This window comes from Epinephelus moara, chromosome 18, assembly GCF_006386435.1.
Source record: "Epinephelus moara isolate mb chromosome 18, YSFRI_EMoa_1.0, whole genome shotgun sequence".
Taxonomy (NCBI): Eukaryota; Metazoa; Chordata; class Actinopteri; order Perciformes; family Serranidae; genus Epinephelus; species Epinephelus moara.
This window is the reverse complement of record NC_065523.1, coordinates 6,962,617-6,988,868: the sequence shown is the minus strand read 5'-3', so window position 1 is coordinate 6,988,868 and position 26,252 is coordinate 6,962,617. Positions and strand designations below refer to the sequence as shown.

Here is a 26,252-nt window from a genome sequence, read left to right as displayed (position 1 = left end):
ACTCTCATTACGCCTTCGCACGGCGCATTTAAGGGCGAGGAGAGGGGCTCATTTGATTGGTGTGATGTGTGTAAAACCCACTCCACGCCTTCTCTCCTCCCTCTTTCCGACTTGCGCAGGTAGGAGGGACGGAGGTGGGAAAGAGGAGTAGCTGCGCCAAGGGCACGGTGTGCCAAACTTGCAAAATCCGCCTGGCCACACCCAGTTGGCGAAGCGCAGGTGCGCCTGGTCTGCGAAATTAGAGCCCATTGTCACACCCTCAGGTGTCTGATAGCGACCCACAGGGTACCCTGTAGTGTATCTATGTGACGCACAGATGAAACACATGTAACATGTGGTGTAATGTTGTGAAACCAAGCAGCAACCTCCAAGACTGAAAAATGAAGCCAATGCGGACACTTATAACAACTGTGATTTTTTTTTTTATAATTCGCTCATTTGCATTTTATATAGGCCTAAAGTTAGGCATATTTAAGGGCGGGCTGCTTGAATGACAGGCTATCTGCGAAGCATCGCTGCAGTCTATGAGACAGATCCCCCCTAGCTCCTCTACAGCTCCAGCCTTTCACTGGTCACTTCTGGCTTCAAAACAAGCTGTTGACAACTGTAATGCTGACCTCAAGGCTTCAAACGGCATTCCACAAACCAGTGGATGATGTTACGGTAGCTACTTCCATTATTTATACAGTGTAAAACAGCCCTGGTTAGTTTTAGGCAGTAGCTCAGTCCATAGGGACTTGGATTGAGAACCGGAGGGTTGCTGGCTCAAGTCCCCATCCAGACCAAATATGGAGGGTGGACTGATAGCTGGAGGGGTGCCAGTTCACCTCCTGTGTATACTGTATGTATATGACAACAGAGAGAAAACATTGAATTTCCCCTATAGGACTAATAAAGTATATAAAATTAAATTAAATTAAGAATTAAACTACTTGGTTACATTGAGAAAAAAACGTTTTGGGTTTTAAAAAAAAGTATGTTTGTTACATAATGTAATGTTAATTAATGACTTGGTTGCGGTCAGTGCATGATGACTGTATGTAAATTACGTAGCGTTACGTTTAAACAGCGTCAACTTTTGGTTTCACATGGGACATGAACTGTGGTCTCCTGGATAAAAGTCTGTTTTTCTTTGACCCATCCACCTCCCCTTCCACCCGTTGTATGCAGACTTTCTTGCTCTTTATACTACGTTAGTTATTCGCTGTGTCAATTATTGTGGATGGGTTTACACTAGAGTTAGTTAAAAGCCTGGTTTGTCGCATAAAAACACTAAAGGGTGCCTTTGGCATCAATACCACAGGCATCTTGTCACAGTGTCACAAGGTGTCCGTATTCGATTCGGAATCGAAATGGGTTACATCTGTGGGATCAATGAAGTTCAGATTTAACACCTGAACATATACTTTCTAAAAAGGTGTCAGTTCAGAGTGAACAATCATATATCAGTCAAAGAGTGTGTCATAGATCATCCAAAGAAAAGGTGCCATTTATGTTTCTTGGTTCCATTATATAATAAGCTTGTTGTAAATTACCATCAGAAATGCAAAGGTTTTTTTAATCTTTTTTATTAACGAAGTCTACAGATGTAAATGAGTTCAGCTGTAGTTCATCAGATTTGCATAAAGTGTTGCTAAATAAAATCTGATGCCAGACTGTTTTTGTGTGTGTCGAGCCTGTCTGGAGAGCTCTGGAGCGAAAACAGAAACATTTTCTGTGGCTTGGAACTTGGTTTGAAGAGAGGACACTCTGGGGACTGCAGTGTACATTCACCCTTTAAGAGGCAGGCCATATGTGAAAAAAAATATTGGATCAGTAGCATGATGTCATCAGCTCAACACAAAGATCAGTGATTGAATCATTTATTTAAGGCCCAGACACACCAAGCCAACATCAAAGAAAGAGTGATGATGAAGGAAGACTTTTGGTCTCCTAAGGTCACCTGTGTCTCGGCAAAAAAGTTGCACTTGAACACACCGCAAAGACTACAATCAACAGCCAATTAGCTCATACATTCTGCACCTGTGTGAGAAGAACTAAATCTCCATACCAGCAGGCGGTGGTAGTCTGGTAATAACCTGAATAAGGCTACCTTACACTGAGGAGCATTTTCTTTATGAAACACTGTGTTCTGTCTGGTCTGATAATCAGACTGAACAGGCGTCGTCTGATCACGTTAGCTGTTTTCTGTTAGGTAGTGGGGGATTATTGTACTAAGCAATCACTAGTAAATGATGTATCCACACAGAATTATGGTGGTGGTTGCAAGTTAAAACTTTAAACACTCACGTACAAAAAGTTAGCATAATGTTTGTCATGTCATATGATGATAAAGAGTTATTACATTTTTGTAAGCCGGCTTACAACAACCTAGTCGAAGTCGATCTACTCTGTGCTTGTCACCATTTTTGTTGCAATTGTTGTTTCCTGTTGTAATTTTTCTGTCTCTGGCACAGGAATATGACATTAGCCTAGAATTGAGATCCACAAATGCCTTCTCCACTCACAAATAAAAACTGGATTCACAACAGCCTGTTTGAAAGTTGTAAACGTTACAAAGATATTCACGTATGCTTTTTATTTATTTGTAAATTAAATTAATGTCTTCACAGATAACTTTTTTTATTTATAGATTTTGTTTGTGTATGTGCAGATCTGTTTATATTTGCAAAATATCTTTGTGAGTTTACAAATCCTTTTTTTTATATTTGTGGATCTATCTCCATATTTTACAGTATGATATGTTAAAAAGAACAACTTGAACCTGTTTTTTGTTTTGTTTTTGTTTTTAATACCATTGCACCAGTAATAGCAGAAGGCTGGGGCATTATGTTTTTGTGTTGTCAGTCTGTTTATCCATCCGTCCGTCTCTCCGTCTCTCCGTCCGTCTGTCTCATTTTTGTGAATGTGATATCTTAAAGTAATTTCTTCAAATTTGGCACAAATGTCCACTTGGACTCAAGAATGAACTGATTAGAATATGGTGGTCAAAGATCAAAGGTCAACGTCAGTATGACCTCATGAAACATGTTTTTGGCCATAATTCAAAATTGTATACGCTAATTGTGACAAGATTTTACACAAACGTCTAAAAAGATATTACGATAAAGTGATGTCATTTTATATCCAAAAGGTCAAAGGTCAACTTCACGGCGACATCATACTGCAAAAAACACTTTTCTTACCATCACTTAATGTTGTAACTGAGGAACAGAAGGGGAGACAGTTGGTCAGATACTGAATTGGTGACACTAATCTTGAAACTGTGCTGATTGTATAGATCTTCTGTTCTGCCAGGAGGAAGATGCGTGTAAAGCATGTATGTTCTCACAGACATGGATGTGAACTCAACCTTACTGGTTTGTGGAGGCATACAACCACGATGCGGTAATTTTAGTGTTTATTTAACACTGCATTAAGTTAAACAGATAATTTTAGTGTTTATTTAACACTGCATTAAGTTAAACAGAAGTTACCAAAAGGACAGACGGATCATGTGAGAAGGCACATTAAATTATTTGAGCTTTAGATAGATAGATAGATAGATGACGCATAGTTACTTATCCATGCTACACTCTACTTTCAGTAAATCTGCAGTGAACAGAGGTTGGTCACGCAGAGGTTTAATCCTTTTCTCCAAAGTCGATACTATTGGTCAGAAAAGGAGAGGAGTGAGACAGGAGGTAGTAGAATGTTGTTTCTTAAAGACATGAGTTTTCAGGTGTCTTAAAGTCAGACTGAGGAGGAGAGGTCATCCCACCATCACAGAGAACGAATTACGAGCAGTGGAGTAATGCTGGAGGGAGCTTAGAGCTGAGGGAGTGGCAGTGGCACAGTAAGATTTGGTACATCATGTTACCCTTGAGGTTTTAGCCTTGTAGCAGATCTTAAAGTTGAGTGTACTATTGTGAAGAATTCCCACACTTAATTCCATCACATGACTGCATTTTATACTCTCAGAATGGAAGTATCAGCTGGTGTTAGATGCAGTGTGGCAACTGTAGCAGTGGACTGTATTTGGGTGGAGTCTGATTTGGTGGATATGCAGTAATAGAGCGTGGATCTTAAAGAGTATTTAGTAGCATCATCAGCAAGAATAACCAGCAGTCCTTATGCTGTGTAGCTATAACCTCCATACTCTCTTACCCAGCTACTGCCATGTCAGCACAAAGATAATCATAACCCCCTCCTGTTTACAAAACAGTTACAAAACAGCAGTCTCTGCCATTCCTCTCACAAACCTTAAGCTTGAGGGATGCTTGTACACGTTTACATATTTGGCTCCAGTTGGGTGTTTATTTCTTCTCATTGCCATTATACTGGTGTACAATGATGTTGTTCATTTCCTGATTTAAGTGTTTCCACACATTGTTTTAATTCAGGTCCTGTAGTATTCCACCAACATTTTCTTTGCTGCCACAGCAAAAACTAAAAGACAAAAGGAAACATTCTGTGATCATTCTACTATTCACTTCCTCAATACATACACAGTTGTTGTTGCTGCACAATATGCTTGTTACTCTGCCTGAGAGTGTATTACCAAAAGCTGGCAACAAATTACAGACTGTGATATTGGGTTTTTTTTTGTTTTATCAGAGAGTTCCTTATTTTAATTAAGTACTAACCAATTTTACTTACTTTTTGGTTGCTTGACTTGAATAAAAATATGTGTATTATTCTGAGTAAGTATTGAGAAAATGATATTGGCTATAATGATCACTTCTGGCAAATGCAAAATCCAAATTAAAGACTGTGAAATGGTCGCATAAAGGCAAATATAGCTCAAATTTGGCACAATTGTCCACTTGGACTTAAGAATGAATTCATTAGAATTTGTTGGTCAAAGGTCAAAGATCAAGGTCACAGTGACCTCACGAATCATGTTTTTGGCCATGACTCAAGAATTCATACGCCATGACAGTCCCACATTTTGACATGTTACATTTTATTCTTTGAAGGCATATGATGCCTGAAATTTAACTTGAGTCCAACAGCGAAGTGACTTCACTTGTTACTGCTACTCTGATATTAGATATGATATTCAGATTGGCACAGTCGCAGTATAGGTTGCTAATGTTAGCCTACAGAGCACTGCTAGTGACCTGGTAATGAAGCAGTGTTGTTTTTTTGCCTCCACTCCGGTGATAGCAGAAGCTGGAGGCATTTTTTTTTCCTGGTTGTCTGTCTGTTGGTCCTTCTGTCGTCCGTACATGCATATGTCCGTCTCGTTCTTGTGAATTCAATATCTCAAGAACGCCTTAGGGAATTGTTTTTTTTTTCATATTTGGCACAAATGTTGTCTCAACAACGACCTGATTAGATTTTGGAGGTCAAGGGTCAAGGTCAGTGCGACCTTGCGTCTGTCGCATTCCAGTAAATGCGATATCTCTCAAACACCTTGAAGGAATTTCAAATCAATTAATCAAACACATTTGGCACAAACATCTACTTTAACTCAAGGAGGAACTAATTCGATTTTGGTGGTCAAAGGTCAAAGTCGGTGTGACCTCACGAAACATTTTTTTTCCCATAACTGAGGAATTCTTGTGCTAATTACGACAACAATTCACACCAATGTCTAATAGTATATAATATCCAAAATGTCAAATGTCAGCTTCACTATGATGATAATATTCTGCATAAAACACTTCTCTGTCCATTACTCATTGTCATATCTCAGGAACAGAAGGGGAGACATTTGGTCAGATACTGAATTAGTGACACTAATCTTGGGTGCCCTCCTTGAAACTGTGCTGATTGTATAGATCTTTTCTGCTGCTGGGGGTAAATGTGTGTGAAGGATCTGTGCTTTCACGGACATGGATGTAAACTGTAAAAGAAACTTGTCTGGTGCTCAGAGGCATACATCCGTGGGGCGTTAATTCTAGTTTACTTAATGACTTGTTTGATCGATTGGTAGCGTGAAACTTAAGTTATGAAGAATTGTAAGTGTCCATGCTTTTCTATCTCCATCAAATAAATAGCAAATGTCAATGTGATAATACCATTATTGTGATAAGTAAAAATAAGAAGAGGTAAAAAAATAAATAAAGAAAGAAATGGGATTGGGCCTTAGTCTCTGATGTTGCGGAGCTCTAAGTCCCACATAAGGGATCCTCTCATTCCGTTATCTTTGTTCATCATCGCCCTTGTTGAAAAATAGAAATGTTTTCTCACCATACTGAACTACATATTGTATTACAGGTTCTTATAGCTGACACCTCCACTGTGTACTAAAGGACTTACAGTCACCTGACCTTTTTCTGACCTCTGACAGGAAACCTGATGCCAGGGGACCAGATCTTGGAGGTGAATGGAGACAGTCTAGTAGGAGTCACAAGTGAAAGGTAGTCCAGTAAAGTCCTACTGCTCTTGTCATTCATTTAATCACACAATCACTGGCTGAGGTGAAGCCTTTACAATAATGTAAATATATTTATGTGCCATTCTTTGTTTCACAGAGCTGTGGACATCCTGAGAGCAGCCTCTGCAACCAATCACATGCGCCTTCTCATAGCCAGAGATGAGGAAGCAAAGTAAGCAAATGTCTATGTATACAGTATAGTACGATGATAAAGTACAGCGACAAACCCTGGTGTAGTTAGTAAAAAGATTGCCTTTAATTTTTCAAGCTGAACGTTTTTCATGAACTAGATGATGAGCCCATGGTGATTAGGCACAAATTTTGCAACTTCTTCAAGTAGCCATCCATAGTGTGAGGCAAACTCCTGCAATCATTCTCGGCTTCTTGTATGTTTGTAGTGTACACAAAAGGAAATACAGCAGATCAGCCACAGGATTTTGTAGTAGGTCTGTGATGTTAGCATGATTTTGAAAGCTAGACTACTGCTGAATCCTAAGCAGTTCAAACACAGGTGAGTTGTGTTATTGTGTTTTGGGCGCAACAAGATAAAAGTTGGTGGTGCTAACTTTCCAGCCAGGTGTGATTAATGGACCAGTGTTTAAGATTTAGGGGGATATATTGCCAGAAATTGAATGTGATATTACAATTATGTTTTCTTTAGTGTATAATCACCTGAAAATATGAATTGTTGTGTTCTCCTTACCTTAAAATGAGCTGTTATATGTACTTAATTTATAGAGATCACCGTGTTGCGCTGCCATGTTTCTCCAGTAGCCCAGAACAGACAAACCAAACACTGGCTCCAGATAAGGCAATTCAGGCTTTTTTGCCTTCTCTGAACATCTGGATCTTATGTTATCAGAGAAAAGAAGGTGACCATTAGCATGTCTTGGACTGGCCCTCCGTAGCCACATGCTAAAGTGTGTCGGAAATACATGGATTTGTAATGTGAAACTGTGTTATTAAGTGTTTTTAGAGATTCTAATTGCCTGGTCCGTTTGTTTTGGAGAAGAGACCTCTGTGGATAATTTGGCTCCCCATTAAAACTTCCTGAACAGTGAACACTGAAGGAATTCTGGCCGGCAGAAGTTTTTAGCTGGTTGCAATCTACAGTTCACTCCTAAACGCCACCAATTCCCCACTTGACTAATTTACACAATCCATATATCCAAGTGGTGAAGATGTTCATGAGGTGACAGGTGAAGGAAAAGTGATTGGCAACCACCACGGTGTCTCCAATGCGCTCTGTGCGCACAATCATGTTCACTGCAGTGATTTAACAATACAAAAACTATCTGAAAACTGAAATCATGCTTGGTGATATGTATTTATGGTATTGGAGGATATTATTGGAATCTGTTGACGCTCTGTCTTGCAATTATTTAATGCTATTTGATGTGCGCTCCACCACTTACTACGAGTGTCAGCTGCATCCCTCTCCTCTGCACTTTTGGGGGGAATGTGATGGTGTCACACACTGATGAATTAATGAGCAGAATTTGAGGTGAGATTTGAGCAAGCTTATAATTTTTACAACTGAAAGGTATATCTTTAAGTAATGTGTGATATGTAGCAACATTAAGTGTGTGAAAGCCATAATTATACATAGGCTATAATGACGGATTTCATATTTGATTTTTTCGATTTGGCTTCAATTCACCACCTTACTATCTGCGTCGTTAATTTCCCCTGTCTCCATGGGTCAGAGTTTCCTCAGGTGCTCACATTCCCCTGTCAAATCTGTTTTTATAGATCACAACTTTTGTGTGGGAAGTGGCGTACGCCTCTTTCAGGCCTTGTTTTCTGCATATGCAATGTTTATAAATGAGACCCCAGACCTAGAAGGCAGCAGTGGGTCTTCTTCTACTATGGTCCAACTGCAATGGAGACTTTTACTCATGTGCTGCCACACAAGCCATAAAAAATTAGAGGTTATTCACATAACCAGTAAATAACAAGACAAATGTATCCACTCAGAAACTTGTAGACAATACATTAAATAAATGAAAAGTAGTATTGACATTGCAACGCTGATATTACCAGGGTGTATTAGTGTTCAACCAGCTTTCTAATCTGACCACATGCAGTTTGGGTGAAACAAGGTCAGTGCCAGCTGTCAGCATCACAGGCCTCATCTTCCCCTCAAGTCCATTTCAGACAGCGTTATGTTGCACATGAATGTGAATCAGTTCTTATATTTCCTATAGGTGGCATTTTAAGTGCGTTTAAGTGTAATCCTTAGTGAAGAGACTCTGATGTAAACATGATTTACACCTCAGCTGTTAGAGAGGATACCTGACAGAAATTGGAAGTTAACAGTGGTAATAGCACTGTGACACAGCCACCAGTAGCAGACTGTGGATTTATTAGGCAGATGCTGCTATGAATATGTAGAACTGCATGAATGTGAATGCTGATGAGTGACATCCTAAGATTTCTGAAGGTTAAAACACGAATGTCTAGTGCAGTGTAGTTTGGAGTTGATTATTAACCTACTCTAATGTAGTGATGGATTCTGTGTGAGTGGTGAGGTAGCCCCTCCAACCCTCCTCTGTCTTTATAGGAAAGACAGCAGACTAAGAGAAAGGAGAGAGCTTAACCTGGGGCTGTGCTCCTGATGAGATGAGCCTTGTGTGTTAATCTGTGCTCTGTGCTTTAACTACCCTCCCTAAGCAGAGGAGCTGGAGGGGAGGAGAGTAGATAGGAGGGAAGAGGGGGGATTATGGCTCTCTGTCTGTCTGTCTGTTTGTCTGTCTGTGTCTGCCCCTCAACAGATTTCCTCTATTTCTTTTAAAAACAAGTCAAAACTATTTTAGCACTAGCTAATGTTTTCCAGCTGTGTCTTTGAATATTAGGAAAAAATACAGAAAATCAAATCACTTTACTATGATCATAACCTCAGCAAAACCTGTTCCTTAATGTAAGGGTTAATGCACTTAAACCACAACAAAATTCATCAGAAACAAGATGAAATTGATTTTCTACTAAGTAGCTCAATGCTGTTTCTTAAAAATTACATTTGTATGTTACTAAACTGCTTCCTTAATAATGTTATTGTGGCAACGTAATCATCAGGGACACTCTATACATGTAGGCTTCTGTGGGAAGGTGGTTGGGGAGGATGGCGGGCATACAAAGCCCAGGACTTTGACACCACCTCAGGTTCAAATCCAGACCCTTGTCTTAGTTTTAGGCAACAAAAGCACTTTGGTTAAGGTTAGGGAAAGACGGTCATATCAGTTAGGGGTACAAGTAATAACAAAGACTCTTGTCTTAGGTTAGGCAACAAAAGCACTTTGGTTAAGGTCAGGGAAAGATTATGATTTTGGTTAAATGTTGAAAAGGGCAATAAAAACATTTAATGTTGTAGTGACTAAAAATGGATAGGGCGGCTGTGGGTCAGAGGTAGAGCAGGTCAACCACCAATCAAAAGATCAACAGTTCAGTCCTTACAGTCGAAGTACTGAACCCAACAAAGTAAAAAGATTCCCGCACACTGTTGCCAAACTTGCAAAATATTTAATGGGACAAGGCAGCTATGTTTCAGTCATTACAACCTTCGTCAGGCAGAGTACTGAACCCCAAATTGCTCTCGGTGGCCTTTCCATCGGTGTGTGAGTGTGTTAACAACTCAGTAGCAGGTAGCACCCTGTATAGTAGCCTCGGCCATCAGTGTGTGAATATGTGTGTGAATGTGACTTGTAGTGTAAAAAGCACTTTGAGGGGTCAGGTGACTAGGAAAGCGCTATGCAAGTGCAGGTCCATTTACCATACTTTGTTGCTTGATTGCCTGTTTTGGTGGAAAACACCATTTTGATAAACATTTTGATAATCTGATCAGTATCAAAATTTTTATGACTTCTCAGCTAGGCTACATTAATTAGCAACATTTCCTCATTATGTTAAAAGAAAACATAATTTGCTCAGCATTATGTTTCCCTCACAACATATGGCCATTTCAAATTAGTTGAACATAAGCAAAATTTCTAGGAGACAGGGCTGGCTAAACATGAAGTGTCTTTAGCTTCTATGATGTGATGTTTTTCTGAAATTAAATGGAGTATGTGGTCAGGGTATAATTAGCCTACTAAAGGGATTTAATCAAATCCTCTAGGGATATGATTTTATTTCTCAAAGGTGGGTGCAACTTAGCGAGTCCCCAGACAACCACAGCAGTTTGCAGTGGGATACCACCATTTATACAGTTGTACAGGACTGTTGGCCCCCACCAACACCTCTCTTATCCACATTTTCAGGAGGCAGGGAATGAGTGAGAAATAAATAAATTAGATCTCAACCACTATTTCACATCACGTGATAAAATCCTTGTTTCCTAACACCCACCACTAGGGGTACTTTACATTTGGTCTGTACCAGGGGGAAAAAGTGATAAATTGTTGGATTTAGTTCTGGTTCAGTTCCCATTCACACTGACATTTTACAAACAAACCAAGAAGAGTAAAAATGAATTTATACATTCTGGTGACTGACAGGAGCTTATTCAGTATTTTAATACTTCTGGTGTATATTTTTTATGTTCTTTGGTGTCATAAAGAGGAAATAATTGACTCAAAGCATTTTTAGTGTTGTTAGACTACACTTTGACTGCATGTTGTGAAAAATGACAGATAGAGACAGACAAAAAGAAGGCATCATGTACTGTAAGAGTCTTCTTGGAAATGGACCAAGGACCACCTTTTCAGGCTGTCTCTGTTCAGTTGTTTGGTCCACACCAATGTTCAATTGACAGCTTTCACACCAGCCCAAATGAACCAGGCTACATGATGACATTTTTCAGGATCAGTTAAAATGGAGCAAACAGCTCAGGTGTTAAAGCACCCCAATTCCCCTTTTTCACCAAATTAGCTCTGGTTCTTAAACGTGTTTTAATCAGGATCTTGGAATCTTTGAGGACAACTATCATAATCAAGGATGCATCATCAGTGAAGGTTGTTGCACAATGCACAACTGAAGTAAAGAGTAGTAGTAAGGTGGCAGATTGCTTTGATTACCTGCAAGCTTTGTTCTGTTATTATATATACTTGCTTTTACACTTCATGATAAGAAGACATAGAAGACAATTAAGTGCAAGACTCCATTCTTTTATTTCAACTTGTAGAATATGACTTGCCCCCTATGCCTTTGTGTTTCGCACTCTCAGGTCAAGGAAAACCTGATATTTTTTGGTTCCAGCTGCGACCAACTTGGCGGAAAAGGGGTATAAATTATGATATTGATCCACTAACTGCAACGACACTCTAGCTAAAGAGGTCAAAAGCAGTTTTATACAATATGCGGGGTTAGCCAGATGCCCCACATTACATTTGATTGGATAGAATCAAGTATACACCATTATACCCCGAAGTGCAAGATGACAAAGATCAAAAAGATTCTTACACATCACAGGATGAGAATTATCAAAAGAATAAATGTGATAGTTTCTTAGACTGCTTCACTGTTGTGATTATGTCCAATCACTTCTGTGTGAAATGAAAATGCTGGCCCTGCTGCCACCTTTCACCCAGTCATCTGGTTATGAAAGAAGTGCATCCTGAGGTCGTCATTTTGTGCTGTCCAAGAACAATTTGTGTCCTTACTCACCATGAAGCCAATGCAACCGCTTATCATAATCTGCTTAGATATTGCACATTCAAATCATCATTCAGAGGGGATATGATATTATTGTGTTGTCAGTGATAATCTACAGTACAACATGATAGCAAAGGACAGGAAGCAGTAACACCATTTTTACTCAGTATATGTTGTTTTCCTGTCAAACTGCGTTGCTGACATGAGCAGTGTTATTACAATGTCCATTTCACAGAACTTATACCAAAGCTTTTCAGCTTATTCTGTATTTAATATTAAATACATTCACTCATTTCTACTCTTCATTTCTTTTGTTGAAGTTTTCATATCCGTTTTTGAATGGATTCACAGTATCTCACATAATCTGGTCAACTGTTATGAACTGACCATAAGCTATGTCCTGCCCCTCAAAAGCAGACTAGTCAATAATGGCGTAGCATTGGCCAGCTCTGAAAAAGGTGCAACAACTACACAGCTGTGCTCTATAGGCTTTATGCAGTCATTTTAGATTTCTGTCATTTTCGGGACATCGGTGTATTGGTGGGTAGAGCAGGCGCCCCATGTACAAGGCTGTTGCCGCAGCGGCCCGGGTTTGAGTCCAGCCTGTGGCCCATCTAGCAGTGGAGGCCCGGGCACTGTCAGCGACACAGGGGGAAGCCAAACACTGTTCATCTGCACACACTGTGATGAAACACAGCTGGTTGAATACTGGTCAAGTTTCCCTTTATGGTCATTGTCTTCTGTCTCGACGCCATTAATGTGGTGGATCACTTTTACACTGTCATCTGTAGTCCATAGTCAAGCTTTAGCTCCTAACTATCTTTTTAAACCTGTTTTTGTTGCTGAGTGAGTTTGACATCCTGGATATATCCTCTATTGTAGACCACACTGTCTTCTTTTCTTTGTAATCACTTTTTTATTTTTCCAAAAATGTGACAATATTTCCTCAGGGAGTGCAGTTGGTACAGTGTGGCCTCCATGCTAACTCCAACAGCTTGACGAACCATCACAAAGGGGCAGGGCTTAGTGAAGGGTCAATTCTGGTGCCCAACACACTGAAAGGTTTAAATCTAAATAAACTATGTCTATGAATTTAGGCTGAATTTAGACTTTGTCTAGGATTATACCTATGCCAGGCTCATTTTTGCTTTAATCCAATCCAATCCACATTCATTTATAGACTGCAGCACATTTCAGACACAAAGGCAATTCAAAGTGCATAAATAAGCAAAAAGAGACAAAACAAAACAGCAGATTTTCAGGATTCAAGAGTTGCAGTGGCAAAAAGAAAAGTTTTAAGCCTCAGTTTAGAGGAACACAGGGTTGGGGCAGATCTCAAGTCATTAGGAAGTGTATTCCAGATCTGCAGTGCATAGAAACTGAAAGCTGCCTCTGCATGTCTGGTTCAGACCCTGGAGATGTCGAGCAAGCACACCAATCAAAGCATTGATTGGTGTGATATATATATTATTAATAATAATATATATATCTTCTTCTTCTTCTTTGATGCAGAAGAGCCAGCGCAAAGTTTGAGAACTGGGGTGATGTTTTTTCACTTTCCTGGTTTTACTGAAGATTCGAGCACCAGTGTTCTGAATACGCTGCAGTTGTCTCATTGATTTTTTTACAGAGGCCTCTGACGACACTGTTACAATAATAAAGTCTACTAAGAACAAAGACATGAATAAGTATTTCTAAGTCTTGCTGAGACATGAGTCTTTTAAGTCGAGCAATATTTTAAGATGGTAGTAGGCTTATTTTGTAATTCTGTTGATGTGGCTTTTAATATTTAGGTCAGAATCCAGAACTACACCAAGAACTCTTGATATTGTTTGAAGTCTATTTCTTCATTAGGACCTCAAGATTAGCACTGACATTCGATCGTTCCTTTTTGGCACCAAAAGTAAATATTTCCGTTTTATCCCTATATAGGTGGAGAAACTTATCACTTATTTGTTCAATGCACTTATTTAGTCATTGTATTGGAAAAACCATGGTTTTTGCTCATGTAGGCCTTTATACACACACCTTGCTGCTGAACAGCTGAACCTATTAGAAATGTAACCTCCGTACAGCTTAAAACTCTGTATACTTTAGGAAGATAATAGCTTTAATTGATAGGTATCAACTCAAGGTTAGCTGTGGTTCAGACACTGTCTTAGTCAATAAAACTATGTGTATTTCTTTCTGTGTTGTCCATGTGTGACGAGCTCTCATCTCAATCATGTTTTTTTTTTTGTTTGTTTGTTTGTTTGTTTTGCCTGAATAGGAGAGAATTTGCTGAGTTACTGGAGAAATATGGATCCAATGGTAGCACAGGATCAACACGCAACTCTCCCATACAGCAAGGTAGGCAAATCCCTGCTCAGGTCTTTGTATTGTACATTACTTTTTTTTTCACAAGCAGTAACTGTAATTTAATGTGGGCAGATCTCCTGCTGATGTAAATTTATGTGGAATTGAATGTTTATGTTAGCACTCCTCCACATATTCTCTTTACTGTCACAAAGTGCTTAATGGCATTGTCATACAGTTCTTTGTGAAAAAAAGACCTTCCTGTATTTGACAGAGTACTAAGGCTTAAGGGTAGATGAAGTAAGTCTGCCTTTAAAAATAGCTTATGACAAGTGCACTTGTCCATTACACAATTGCCAACATCTGTTTCAGTCGGGAAGGAGGCAGCCAGCTGGTACAGATTTGTTAAAACATGGCTTCAGCACGTGATGAGTCTTGTTTGCTCTGTGCAGGGAATGGTGTTGATGCATCAGGGTACATCAGCTCCAGAATGAGGATATATGGATTTAAGGCCATCCTGTTGATATTAAACTAAAATCTGTTATGCCTGCAATATGGTGAAACTCAAAGACTGACACAGTTACTGTGGTCTGGTCTCCATAAGCTCAAAGATGACAAGTGAGATAATGTAGTACATGGTTCATATGATGTATTGTCAAACCATGATACCATAAATAAGAAATAATAATAAATAAATAAGCTACGTCTTTAATAGCAAGAAAAAGTGTGTAGAATTATATGTCAGCGAACATGTTACAAACTGAAATGGTCTATGTCCTTGGCTCAACTGCCATAGGACACAGCTACCATTTCCTCCACCATCAGATAAAGCTACAGTTTTAAGCCTTTAGGAATGAGTGCAAATGACTGAGTATGAAACACATTGTTTATCGAGCATGGAATGATTATAGAAATGTGATGCTGGTTTTATGCCTCGTGTGTATATCTAAACAACCAAATCTTATTCATGTTAACAAGCAAACAAACAGTACGGAGTATTTTTTTCCATGTTGTTGTGCTTTGCTTCCCCTCATTTACTCACTTTGAAGCAAGAGCTCTGTGTGTAATAGCTCACAAAATGAGGTCTTTTCAACTCATTTTATCAAAGAATCCATGACATCCTTGTATACTGCTGAATTTCAGCATGAATAACCTCCTCACCATGACGTTTACCTCTGAATCTGAGGACAGAAAAGAAGCAGATGTTTACCTCAGGCAGTGGATTGAAAAAAAACATTCTGGGGCATATTTGGGTTGCTCGGCAGTTGGTCTGGTCAGCATATTGGGTATTACTCAGTGCTTAGAGTTGCTCAGGTTTAAAAAATGTTTAACAGGAATATACACATTTGTCAGTGGAGAGCTCAGTGCCACTGGAGTCATCTGTAGCAGCAGCAAATTTTTGAAGGCTTCTATATATTTCGGTACAGTATCTCCGAAATGTGTTAAAAATAAAAATAAAAATATTCCCTAAACTATTCCTCCTTAAAGAACACATATCAAGATGCCATGCTCAGTTAATACCCGTCATCTAAATAATTACTTATCCAGTATAAGTAAGTATTTATATAGAAATATTTATAGCCTTTTCTTTTACCATTTTGTTAATTGTTGATCTTGCACCTCCCTGCAAAACACAGGTTAAATGACTGTACATACTCTCTGTCTATTTTGTGTTTTTGTTCTTTCTTGCCACGACAAAGGAGGCCGCTACCTGGATAGTACATCATCTGGTTCCTCGTCTCGCTCCCAGAGTCCTTTGTTGTTGAGTCCAGCGGGCTCTCAGAACATGTACAACAACGGTGGGCCAATGCTGCGCTCTCTCAGGTAACATTGGTTTGTACAGGATTCACATCAACCACAACACTGCTCTGCTGTTGTGAAGAGACTGAGTTCGGAACATGTGGCTGGCAAATACTTGCTTTTAACCCAGATATACAGACCAACTATATTATAGATTTGCATTCATACATGTCATTGGTACTCTCAGCAGGTGGGCAGTTGACATTGACTTTAAGATTAACTATAGCTTGACGCTCTACCCAGCTGAACTAAAAACCAGAACTTAAGTGCTTTATCAAGCATTTGGATAGAGTTTATTTCTGTACAGCAGCAGTGAAAGCTAAGGTCAGCAGAAGCGGAAACTTCAGCCTTTCTAAACTATCACTTTATATTCATACTAATTTGTACTAGGGATGCACGATAATATTGGCACATCATCGATATTAGCCGATCAGCCTTTTAAATTAATTATTCGCATCGGCCAACATTCTTTTTCTTATTTTGCACAATGAAAGAATATTACATACATTAGAAAGCATTGTATTTCATGTCTCCACCTGCTGGTGGGCCATCACGATACGAGTATGAATGCATAATATGATGTTAATTTCACTACAGAAGGGACTTGATGATCACTACAATTAGCTGGGGAAAAAAGATGATGTATCAACATCGGTCAAATAGGTTGTTACATATCTGCATATCAGATATCAGCCAAAAAAAAATCCAATAACGAGCATCCCTAATTCCTATCAATACTTTTTCAGTCATGTCTGTGTAAAATGTTCAGATATTATAGTTTTGTATATGTTTGTATATATATTCTATCTTAAATTCAGTTCAGAATCATTTAAATTGAAAATGGTCACTCTCTCCAAAATGTTGTCAGTCTTGGTCTGTATCTTCTGTGCAGGCATAGAGTGCAAAGCACAGTGAGGGCTGAGTTTGGTATTTTGGTGATTCTGGTGACCAATCCGAATTTTGAAATTTAGGGCCAAAAATGAACATAGTTTGCACCATCCACCACCCACCTGACCAGAGAAGGTTATTCTGACTCACTGGATGTAGACTGTGGCCATAAACCTGCTGGCCGTCATTCTCCCTCCCTTCAGCTATCTTTGTGATTTTCCAAATCCCCTTTGAGACGGGAAACAACAACAAGAACCTTCAAGCTAACAACATACACACTGACAAATCACAAGTCTTCACAAAGATTTGGATCGTGCAATACAGCATGCCTGCTTTGTTGGTTCACTGAAGTGTTGAAAGAAAGAATCCAAGACAGCATCACAACTGTTTTTTTTTTTTTTTTCAATTTTCAGTTAACCCCAATATTTCTTTGCAAAAAACATGCATCATAGTTTTTTTTAGAAAAGCTGCCGTGAAGTCAGGCATTTTGGATCTCAACAATCCCAAAAACAGCCCACAAAATCCTGGAGGGACTGACCAATACAGATATAGCGGCGATAATAATAAGATATATTAACTATTGTCAGATTTGTCACTTTCTCTCTATCTGCGACTGTGCCGAGGTATTACAGTTATGCCACAGAGGCCTAATAAAACTTAGTGTGGCACACCCCTGGCTACAAAAATACCAAAAGTGTGCTTACACACATGACAGACATGTTCACTCACAAAAATAGAGCCCCTTTTCTTTACTTCAAAGATCTTCATGTGTTTACATGTTCTCAGTCATCCAGGTGAAGGAGTGATTCAGCTCATCTCAGTGGCGCGATCCAGCAGTTTAGGCATCACCATCGGAGGAGGCTCCAACAGGCCCGACGGTCCCGCTGTCTTCATCCAGGAGGTGCTCTCCGGAGGAGACTGTCACCGGGTAAGAAATGAAGCCACAAGCTTGAGATACACAGAGTGACACTTTCGTCCAGAGTGCAGATAGTGAAGGGAAGATGAAGGGTATAAGGAAGAAAGTGTTGTTGCTTTGAGCCATAGCGAGATATTTTTATTGTGGAAACAATTAAAAGATAAACAAGGCACAAGTAGGTCTTAATGTTGGGATTTTGTGCTGCTGTTGGGGGCTTTGACAAGATCAGGAGTGTATTTTGAATACATAGTATATTCTGATTGGATAAAGTGCATGAAGATTGTAGTTCTTTAGCAATAATTCAGGAATAAGACATGATTGCTTCCAACTTATGTTCAAATCAGATTGATGTCTGTAGCCTACAATCGATTACAGATAACAGATTTCCCACAGTATGGAAACAACGGTATCAGTGGACCTTGAGGTCACCTGGATAAAACATGACAGAGATGGATGCAGTGTAGCACTGAGGGAATGCTTGTAGGAAAATGAAGTGAACAAGATGGAGGAAGGTAGAGGAGAAAGAGGGGCAAAGCAGGAAGTAAAGTGCATGTGCAGACCTCTGCAGCTTTGGCCTCAGGTCACAAGCTGCTGATCCTGTGTCTGTGACTAGCTGTCCAAAATGGACATACACTAACTGCGTGTCACCTCCACCTGCATAGTTGTCACAAATACGTATGACCATCCAGACACACACTAATTATTAACTATTATTTATTAACTTTATATGACAGTGATATGATTGAGTTTGGGTGACAGGGTTTGTTTTGGCATCTTTGAGTTTTAGTCTTTGTTTTTTAATGAAAATTTATAAAGCATTAACTATGTTACCATTAACTTAAAGTAACAATAACTGAGAGTAACATCATCTTAAAGTAATAATAACTGAGAATAATATCAACTGATAGTAGGGTTGTTGCTGAATTTTGTACATGAATCTGTAGCCCTTTTTAAACAGGAATTGTGCAAATGTGCAGGAAAGCCCAATCAGTCTTTTTTCAGCATTGGCAGTATAAAAGCAAAATCGGGGAGTGCAGCAAAATGCCGCCTACCTACTTTTGTTTATACAGAATGCGCCTTTTTCGGGGCAATGGGGGGCGTGTGCAAGTAACAAAACGTGTAGCTCAGCGTGTGACGTAAACAGTGACGTGGGAGGGAAGCCGCGGCTAGTCAGTCCTTCGGCGATTCTCTCATAAGTTGGCCTGTCCTTCACCGTCCCCGTCACTTGACAATTAATGGCCTCTTAGTTTACGAGGACAAGGAGGGCACACAATTCCTTGTCTGCCCAGTTGCTCATCTTTACAGTGTCTACTAGCTGGTCGCTAATTCCTGCTATCAGCTGTTTCCTGTTTATCCACTGCCAGTGGGTCGCACGTGCGGCGTCATCAACAGCTCCTCCCACAAGTCATCAACAGCCCCTCCCGTGGCAGAAGGCCACCTCGTTCTGTTTAAACCAAAGAGGTTCCGCCAATATGACTGAACGCTCGCAGCTTGCCGGCAAAACGGCCCAACATTCGCAGAAAATCTGGCAGTGTAAAAGGGGCTTGTAACTCATGCCTCCGTGCTGGCAGTGGCCATGACCGGAGGCGTTATGTTTCCGGGTTGTCCATATGTATGTATGTCCCATTCTTGTGAAAGTGATATCTCAAGGAAGGAGGAAAAAAGATAAAGTGGAGTAATGGCATCCTGAGCAGAGAATGAAGTCATCTCTCTCTCTCTCTCTCTCTCTCTCTCTCTCTCTCTCTCTTTCTCTCCCTCTCTCTCTCTGTTGTATACTGAGCTTCTCTGTGGTTTGTTGTGGTAAGGCAGGCCGGTCATTCGTGCATGTTAGTGCATATGCGTATCCCACTGGTCGCTTCACAAAGTGTTCATATGGAGGTTACCACTGATATGGGGATGGTGTCATCGGGGTAGTTTAGCGCCCACCCTCCGGTTAACTTTGTTGGCTCTAGTGGTACTGTTGCCGTTGTCTATTGCTGCTTTTGGAGTTAGCACTATTAGTGGCTCAGTGCCCCAAATGTTGAGAACCGTGTACAGACAATTTATACTCTCTGAATTTAGCATATACCTATTCAAAGGTTCATAGCAGGTATATTATATGTACATAAAAAGAAACTATTGTAAGTTCCTCAAAAGAAATGAGCAACTCAGTGGTCCTGCCTTTTGTGTCAGTGACATTCAGCAATTACATCTCTGGCAGACAACAGTGTGTAAAATTGGGAATATTAGATTTTACCAATAACAAATGGTGTCCCACAAAGTTCAGTCTTAGGACTATTCACTCTATACATATACATATTTATATATATATATATGTCTTCATAATATTAATATCACAGTATGTCACATATCAAAGTGCACCATGCCTGAGCTCCTTCCTTGTTTTTCTGAAAACAAAAAAATTATAAAGTATTTCTCTGTTATCTGTGGTGTCACCTTGACTTCCTGAAGGAAATTACCATTCCAAACACAACCATCCTGTCTGTTCATTAAATCCTACTGAATAATTAGGAATTCATGCTGGATTAAAGAACATTAAACGCTGTGTATTTGTTAGTGTTTGTGTTGATTCAGTGTCAGTGCTGCTCTGTTAGAGGAGTCCCAGAGTCCCAGAGCAGACAGACACACTACACCAAGTGTGAAGGTCAGCCATCAAGCCAGGACTCTGCTTAGGGCATCACCCCACCCCCATCCACACCCCACCCCCACCTACACACACGCACAATTACAATGCAGAGGATTTCGAATTTTGTCTTGCACACTAGTAGATCTGTGCATACTACAGGAGCAGCAGCAGCATCTGCAGTCTGTATCCTGTATGGCACTTCGACCCACTGAAGACATAAATCTTTAGAAAATGCGTACAAATATATAGTTTCTTTCCTTCTTCAATTGTTTTTAAAATGTCTCAGTAATTACCTAAGACAGCTGGTCACTGTAGTTTGTGTCAAACATTTCTCAACCAGGAGCAAATAGTAGATTTGTTTTGGACTGTTTTCATCAGTGAAACAATCTACATTTCTACAATTACTGCTCTAGTGAGAGTTTCTATTAACAAGACTGTAGGGATTAAGTCCAAATAAACTACAGTGTGTGTGCTCAGTGTAGCTCATTGAGGTGTTTCAACAGGCTTTGGATATACACTGGGGATGCACCAGTTTTTAAAATTTTGGGCCGATGCCAATACCAGTGTTCTTGTATTGTTGTTTATTTTGTTTTAGTTGTTATTTACTGTCCCTTTTGTGCCAGGGAAACAAAAAAATCTACAAAAGTCTATAAAAAAGTTCTGAATTGTTTTTAAGTAATGAAGCCCGTCATTGAACTACCTTTGAATGAGCACAAATTCAATCATACATATTTATGAGCTTTATGTATACAAAAACGGAATTTCATTAGATTACATTTAAGCACATCATGATAATGTTATAATTTACCTTCATCCAATATTCATTTTTACTGAATAGAGCTTGAATGCATCTTAATGTAAATCAATGCAACCTCTGTGAGCTGTTAGTTGCAGCCACTGGCTGCTAACAGATAATGTAACTAGCTCTCCTGCTGATTTCAACACAGATTTGTTGTTTAAAATGTAGCATTATCAATAGGGTGCGTTACCTGATGCGTCGATGGGGAGTTAACTTCATCCTTTCGTCCTAAAGACATACCAGCGAAGATCTCTGTTCATCCCAAACACATTTATTATTTTCCCTGTGATGACGAGGATAATAATAAATGTAATATATTATTAAACGTAATAATAAATTGGTGATCTCTAATTTACACACAATACTTGTTAGCAGGATCAAGTTCTTGTTGGTTTTGTTCTTTTCATAGTATTTGTTGGCAAAAAAAGAAAAGTGTACAGCATCATTAGCCTTTAATCTGTGGATCATTACACGTCCAGTCTTTATATCCTGAGAGCAGTTGGCTATATGGTTTTGTCAAAAGACTGGCTATGAGCCAGGGGTCGAAGGACCTTTCACAGGAGTGCAATGGTGGAAGCATGTCAGTGTTGAGGTGAGAGAGAAATAAAGTAAATGTTCCATCTATCCTGACAGGAAGTTGCTGTTAAACATGATGGATGAGGCCTGGACCCTGGCCACAGTGTCTCAGGGAATGTAGGGAACACAGTAATTTGTGCTTGACAGAAACAAGGCAACAAGTGCTGAATACTGCAACCTCACAACCTCAGAGGAGGCCTCCACAATCACTCTGTCTGCTGGAGGAGAGAGAGCAGCAGATGAATGCAGTATGGTTATCATGAAGACTTCATCTTACTTACGTCTACATTACCCTCCACCATGATGATAAGATTTTGAAATTGGTGATTTGATTAAAATGTTTATGTACATATTTGTTAAGGGGGATTTGTTCTTTTGGAGCTCCCTCACACAGCAGTCCCTTTCCTGCCAAATCTAATTTAACAATTTACTGTAGATGGTCAATACTTTGACATATGTGTTCTCACTAACCTGCCTGTTACAAAATTATAACATTGTACTCACTCAGCCCAGTATAATGGGATTTATGTCCATATTGGACATGCATTTTACTTCACGCCAATGCAGAAAGTAAATGGCACATTTGAAACACCTGACTTAAATGCTGGAGACCGGAATTCATGACCCATCACAGAGCTGCAGTAAAAGGTGCTGTATGTAACTCTGGGGAAGGATAGTTGATTGTTGAGTCTCATTTCCAGGCCATCAATTACTGACACTTTGAGTTGGTGATACAGCCCAACAGCCAATCTAAAGCGTTGGTATTTGACAACCTGGGAGTGAGACTCAACAATCCACTATCTTTCTTCAGAGTTACATACAGCACCTTTAACATTTGCCATTTGCCATGCACAGGTATTATGTGGTTTTATAGCCTGCAGCTGTCCATGATTAAAATCCATTTTTGTTTTATTGCAAGTGTAGTGCTACAGCCAACCTCCATGGCAGCAAAGGATTCACCTTTTGGTGTGGTGTATTTCCTGGAGCTTCACGTTGTTGTCCTTCTCTGGCTGAGCTGGGCAGCACTGCAGGTGGTGCACACAGCTGGTACAGTTTTACAACCCGTCTGATTGGCTGACTGTCTGTGTTTGTTGTAGGAGTATATTAAGACAACTGGATGCTTCCAGGATGGTGGTTCACTAGGTACATATGCTGAAGCCCATAGAGCATGAACATCAGGTCCTTCTCTGGCTGAGCTATTCATACATAGATGAATGGAATAGATGGAATAGAGAAAAAAACACTTCACAGACATTTTTGGGCCAGCGGCTATAACATTTCCTTAAATTCTGGCTTTTGCCACTGCACTAAATCACCTAGCAGAGTGCTTTTCCTGGTGCTTTGTTAGTTTGCTGTTTTCCAGGTTACTTTGGTGAAGACAATGTAATCAACACCAAAGAATTTCAGAATTCATTCCAAAATTATAAATATGAGACCCACATGTTGTAATAAACTGCAGTCATCCTTTAAATTAGGCCATCATAGGAACATTCTCTGTCTCTATGATGGATTTAGGGGGGCAGTAGTATAAATAGTTTGATGGGATGGTATAGGATAATGACAAGGCTGGAATGTTTGAGATTGCCACAAATATACACAGGGAGTAACAGAGAAGAAACGTCTGAAAAACTATGATATTATTTGAAAGCAGGAAGTCACTCAGATCGCCTGCCATCTGTAAGGAAGCCAGCTATCCTCTCACAGATTGAAGAGGAATTAGAATGATGATGATGAATTAGCACCAACAATCACAACCTTACAATAATAGGCACGTGCACTGACAGAAACCTACAAAACCTCAGTTTGCACATATTGCTGCCATCTTCCTTTTTTCTAGCTTTCTCTGCTGCTCTCTCCCCAATCCCATCATCCTCGCCTCTCTGTCCGCCCACTCACTGTCAACTGTGGGCAATATGACAAAGAAGAAGAGGAGCAGAATGGAGGGGAGAGACAAAGAATACAGGAATATGCACTGGTGTTTGTAGGCTTGAAGAAAGCTGTTACTAAGCAGATGTTTCTTGTTGCACATGTCCTGCAAAGTTTTACATCATTTTTATTGAAGATGCCAGTGAGTGACAGTGAATCAAAGAGAGCACTTCAGGGCTAAGAATAAGTCCCATGATCCCTGTGGAAAGTTGTTAGAGCGCTAGTTTGTACATTTTGGTACAAGATTCCTACGAGTCTTGTGAAAGTGAAATTCTGGTAACTAAGACACAGGCTGTGGTTCATGTTTAGATTTCCTCTTTTAAGTTAAATCAGACAGAAAAGTCATCAGTCACATCAACACCATCTCTGCAACACTTATACTGTCTTATCTCTAAAACAACACTTGTTTATTAATACAGTTTCACTGGCCTTTTTATGATCATTATTAGCATTGTTTGTGGCCTGTATGCTGCACATGTAGCCTCCAGAACGCATTAGCATCTCTACATGGCTGAGATGAAAGCTTTGCTTGGAGTGAAAACCTCCACACTGATATTGACCTGTTTATTGCAAGCAGAGCCTCGAACAGTACATGCTGTATTAAGAGAAAAACAGGTCATGTTCCCACTAAACATTAAGTATCAGCTTGATATGCATGGCTAAAAAGCAGAGCTCCAGACTAACACCAGAAAATGTGTCTGGGACCAACTGATTTTTCCCAGGGAAGCCTTCAGGACAAACAGACACAGTAAACTCTCTATCAACCCTGTCGATACTGCTAAATTTTGAACAATAAATCTGTGTTGAAATTGGCAAAGGAGAGCTAGTTAAAGTGAGCTGTTAGCTATTAGCAGCCAGTGGTCGAAACTAACAGCTAACAGAGGTTACATTGAGATACATTATGATGCGCTGAAGCTCTATTCAGTAAAAATGAAATAAAATTATAACATTATCATGATGAGTTCAAATGTAATCTTGTGAAATTTAGTTTTTGACAGGAAACTTAAATAAATCCAGTTCCAAGGAGAAATCTGTTCATTTTCACAGCAATGAAAAATAGATATTAGACAGGGAATTATGATTTATAGAGTAAAAAGGCTTATAAACCATTTTAAAAGATGTTTTTCTGTGCAAAGTTGTATGAAAAGTTGCTTCATAAATTTGCATTATTGAATTTGTGCTCTTCTGAGATAATGTAATGAAGAGCTGAATGACTTTAAAACAGTTAAGTTAGTTTTTTTTTATAATGAAGATATCTTTGTTTCCCGGTGTCAGTATCAGCTGTTGGGTATTGGCCAAATTGTTATGTATTGGCCCAGTATTTCATGTCATCTGCGCAACCTTACAAGACACCTTTGCTGATGATACTCAGTTCTACATTTAAGTTTAGCATTACGATCCTCAAGCTTTGACCTTGCTTAAAACCTGCTCATCTGCCATTAATATTTGGATGAACAATAACATTTTTAAAGTTAAATTATAGCAAGATGGAATTTAGCATGCTATCACAGAAATTTGGTAATCTGTCACCTCTGGTCAGTTTCTGATGTTTAGATTGGGGCTCATCTCAGATTTCAATTTCAATTTCAAATCTCACATCAGCACCATCATCAAATAGCTTCGTCTCATTTGAAACACGTTGCCAAAGTTTGACACTTGTCAACCCGGAATGATGAGCATAACTCAGTTAATCTTAACTCACTATTAACAGGCACAGGTAAGACATGTGCCAAGATCAAGATATCAGTCTATTAATGACCCAGTGCCACTGTGCACCATGCTGACAGCTGCTCTTTTTATTCCATGTAGGATATGTTCATGGATGATCAACACAACATCAAGGATGCGTCACAACATCCTGACTGAAAGTCTGTCATGCTATATTTTTTTGCTTTTTCTCACTGAATTGGAGAAATTTCTACAGTGTGTTCTGTAATGTTGATCCATAGGAGCACAGAGCGCTTGTTCATGTTCATGAAGAAGAAAAAGACGGATGATGTTGGTGCTGTCAGGGTGAACAAAGAAGTAGGTCCCAAGCACCATGGTTCTGATTACGGTCTGCACAATTCCCTTATGTGACACAATGACTATCTTAAAAGGCAGGAATATTATGTAATCTGATCCCAGCATTACTCATGGTGTGTGCTTTTCACAAATTGTTGGATAGTATTTCATTTTATGTATGTGAAATGTTTTTTGGCTCTGTGTATTCATTAAAATCAATCAAGTTATTGTAGCATTTTGTACTGATACATTTAATGCTGCAGTAAACAACAGTTTTCAGGGTTCATGCACATCTGAGGTCCCCTCTGAGGTCCTTTTACAGAAACTCATTGTTGTGGTTTTTGCCCACAAACTGCTCTCATCAACTTGGTTTCCAGCAGCAGTCCACACTTGTCACTTGACACTGTATACTAATGCCTGGCTCTATTACAACAGCTACTGACACTCACTCTCAGCTGTTCAGTCTTCT

At 39.5% G+C, this 26,252-nt stretch overlaps 1 protein-coding gene across 3 annotated transcripts in view; it reads left to right on the top strand.

Annotated features, from left to right (window-relative positions):
* Window positions 1-26,252, top strand: part of si:dkeyp-72e1.9 (syntaxin-binding protein 4) — a 109,436-nt gene that overhangs the window by 58,419 nt on the left and 24,765 nt on the right. For all 3 annotated transcript variants that reach the window (XM_050070094.1, XM_050070093.1, XM_050070095.1), the window contains exons 4-8: window positions 6,278-6,347; window positions 6,462-6,536; window positions 14,223-14,302; window positions 15,949-16,072; window positions 17,723-17,864. In XM_050070094.1, the coding sequence (XP_049926051.1) occupies window positions 6,278-6,347; window positions 6,462-6,536; window positions 14,223-14,302; window positions 15,949-16,072; window positions 17,723-17,864 (491 nt within the window). The remainder of the gene's footprint in view (window positions 1-6,277; window positions 6,348-6,461; window positions 6,537-14,222; window positions 14,303-15,948; window positions 16,073-17,722; window positions 17,865-26,252) is intronic.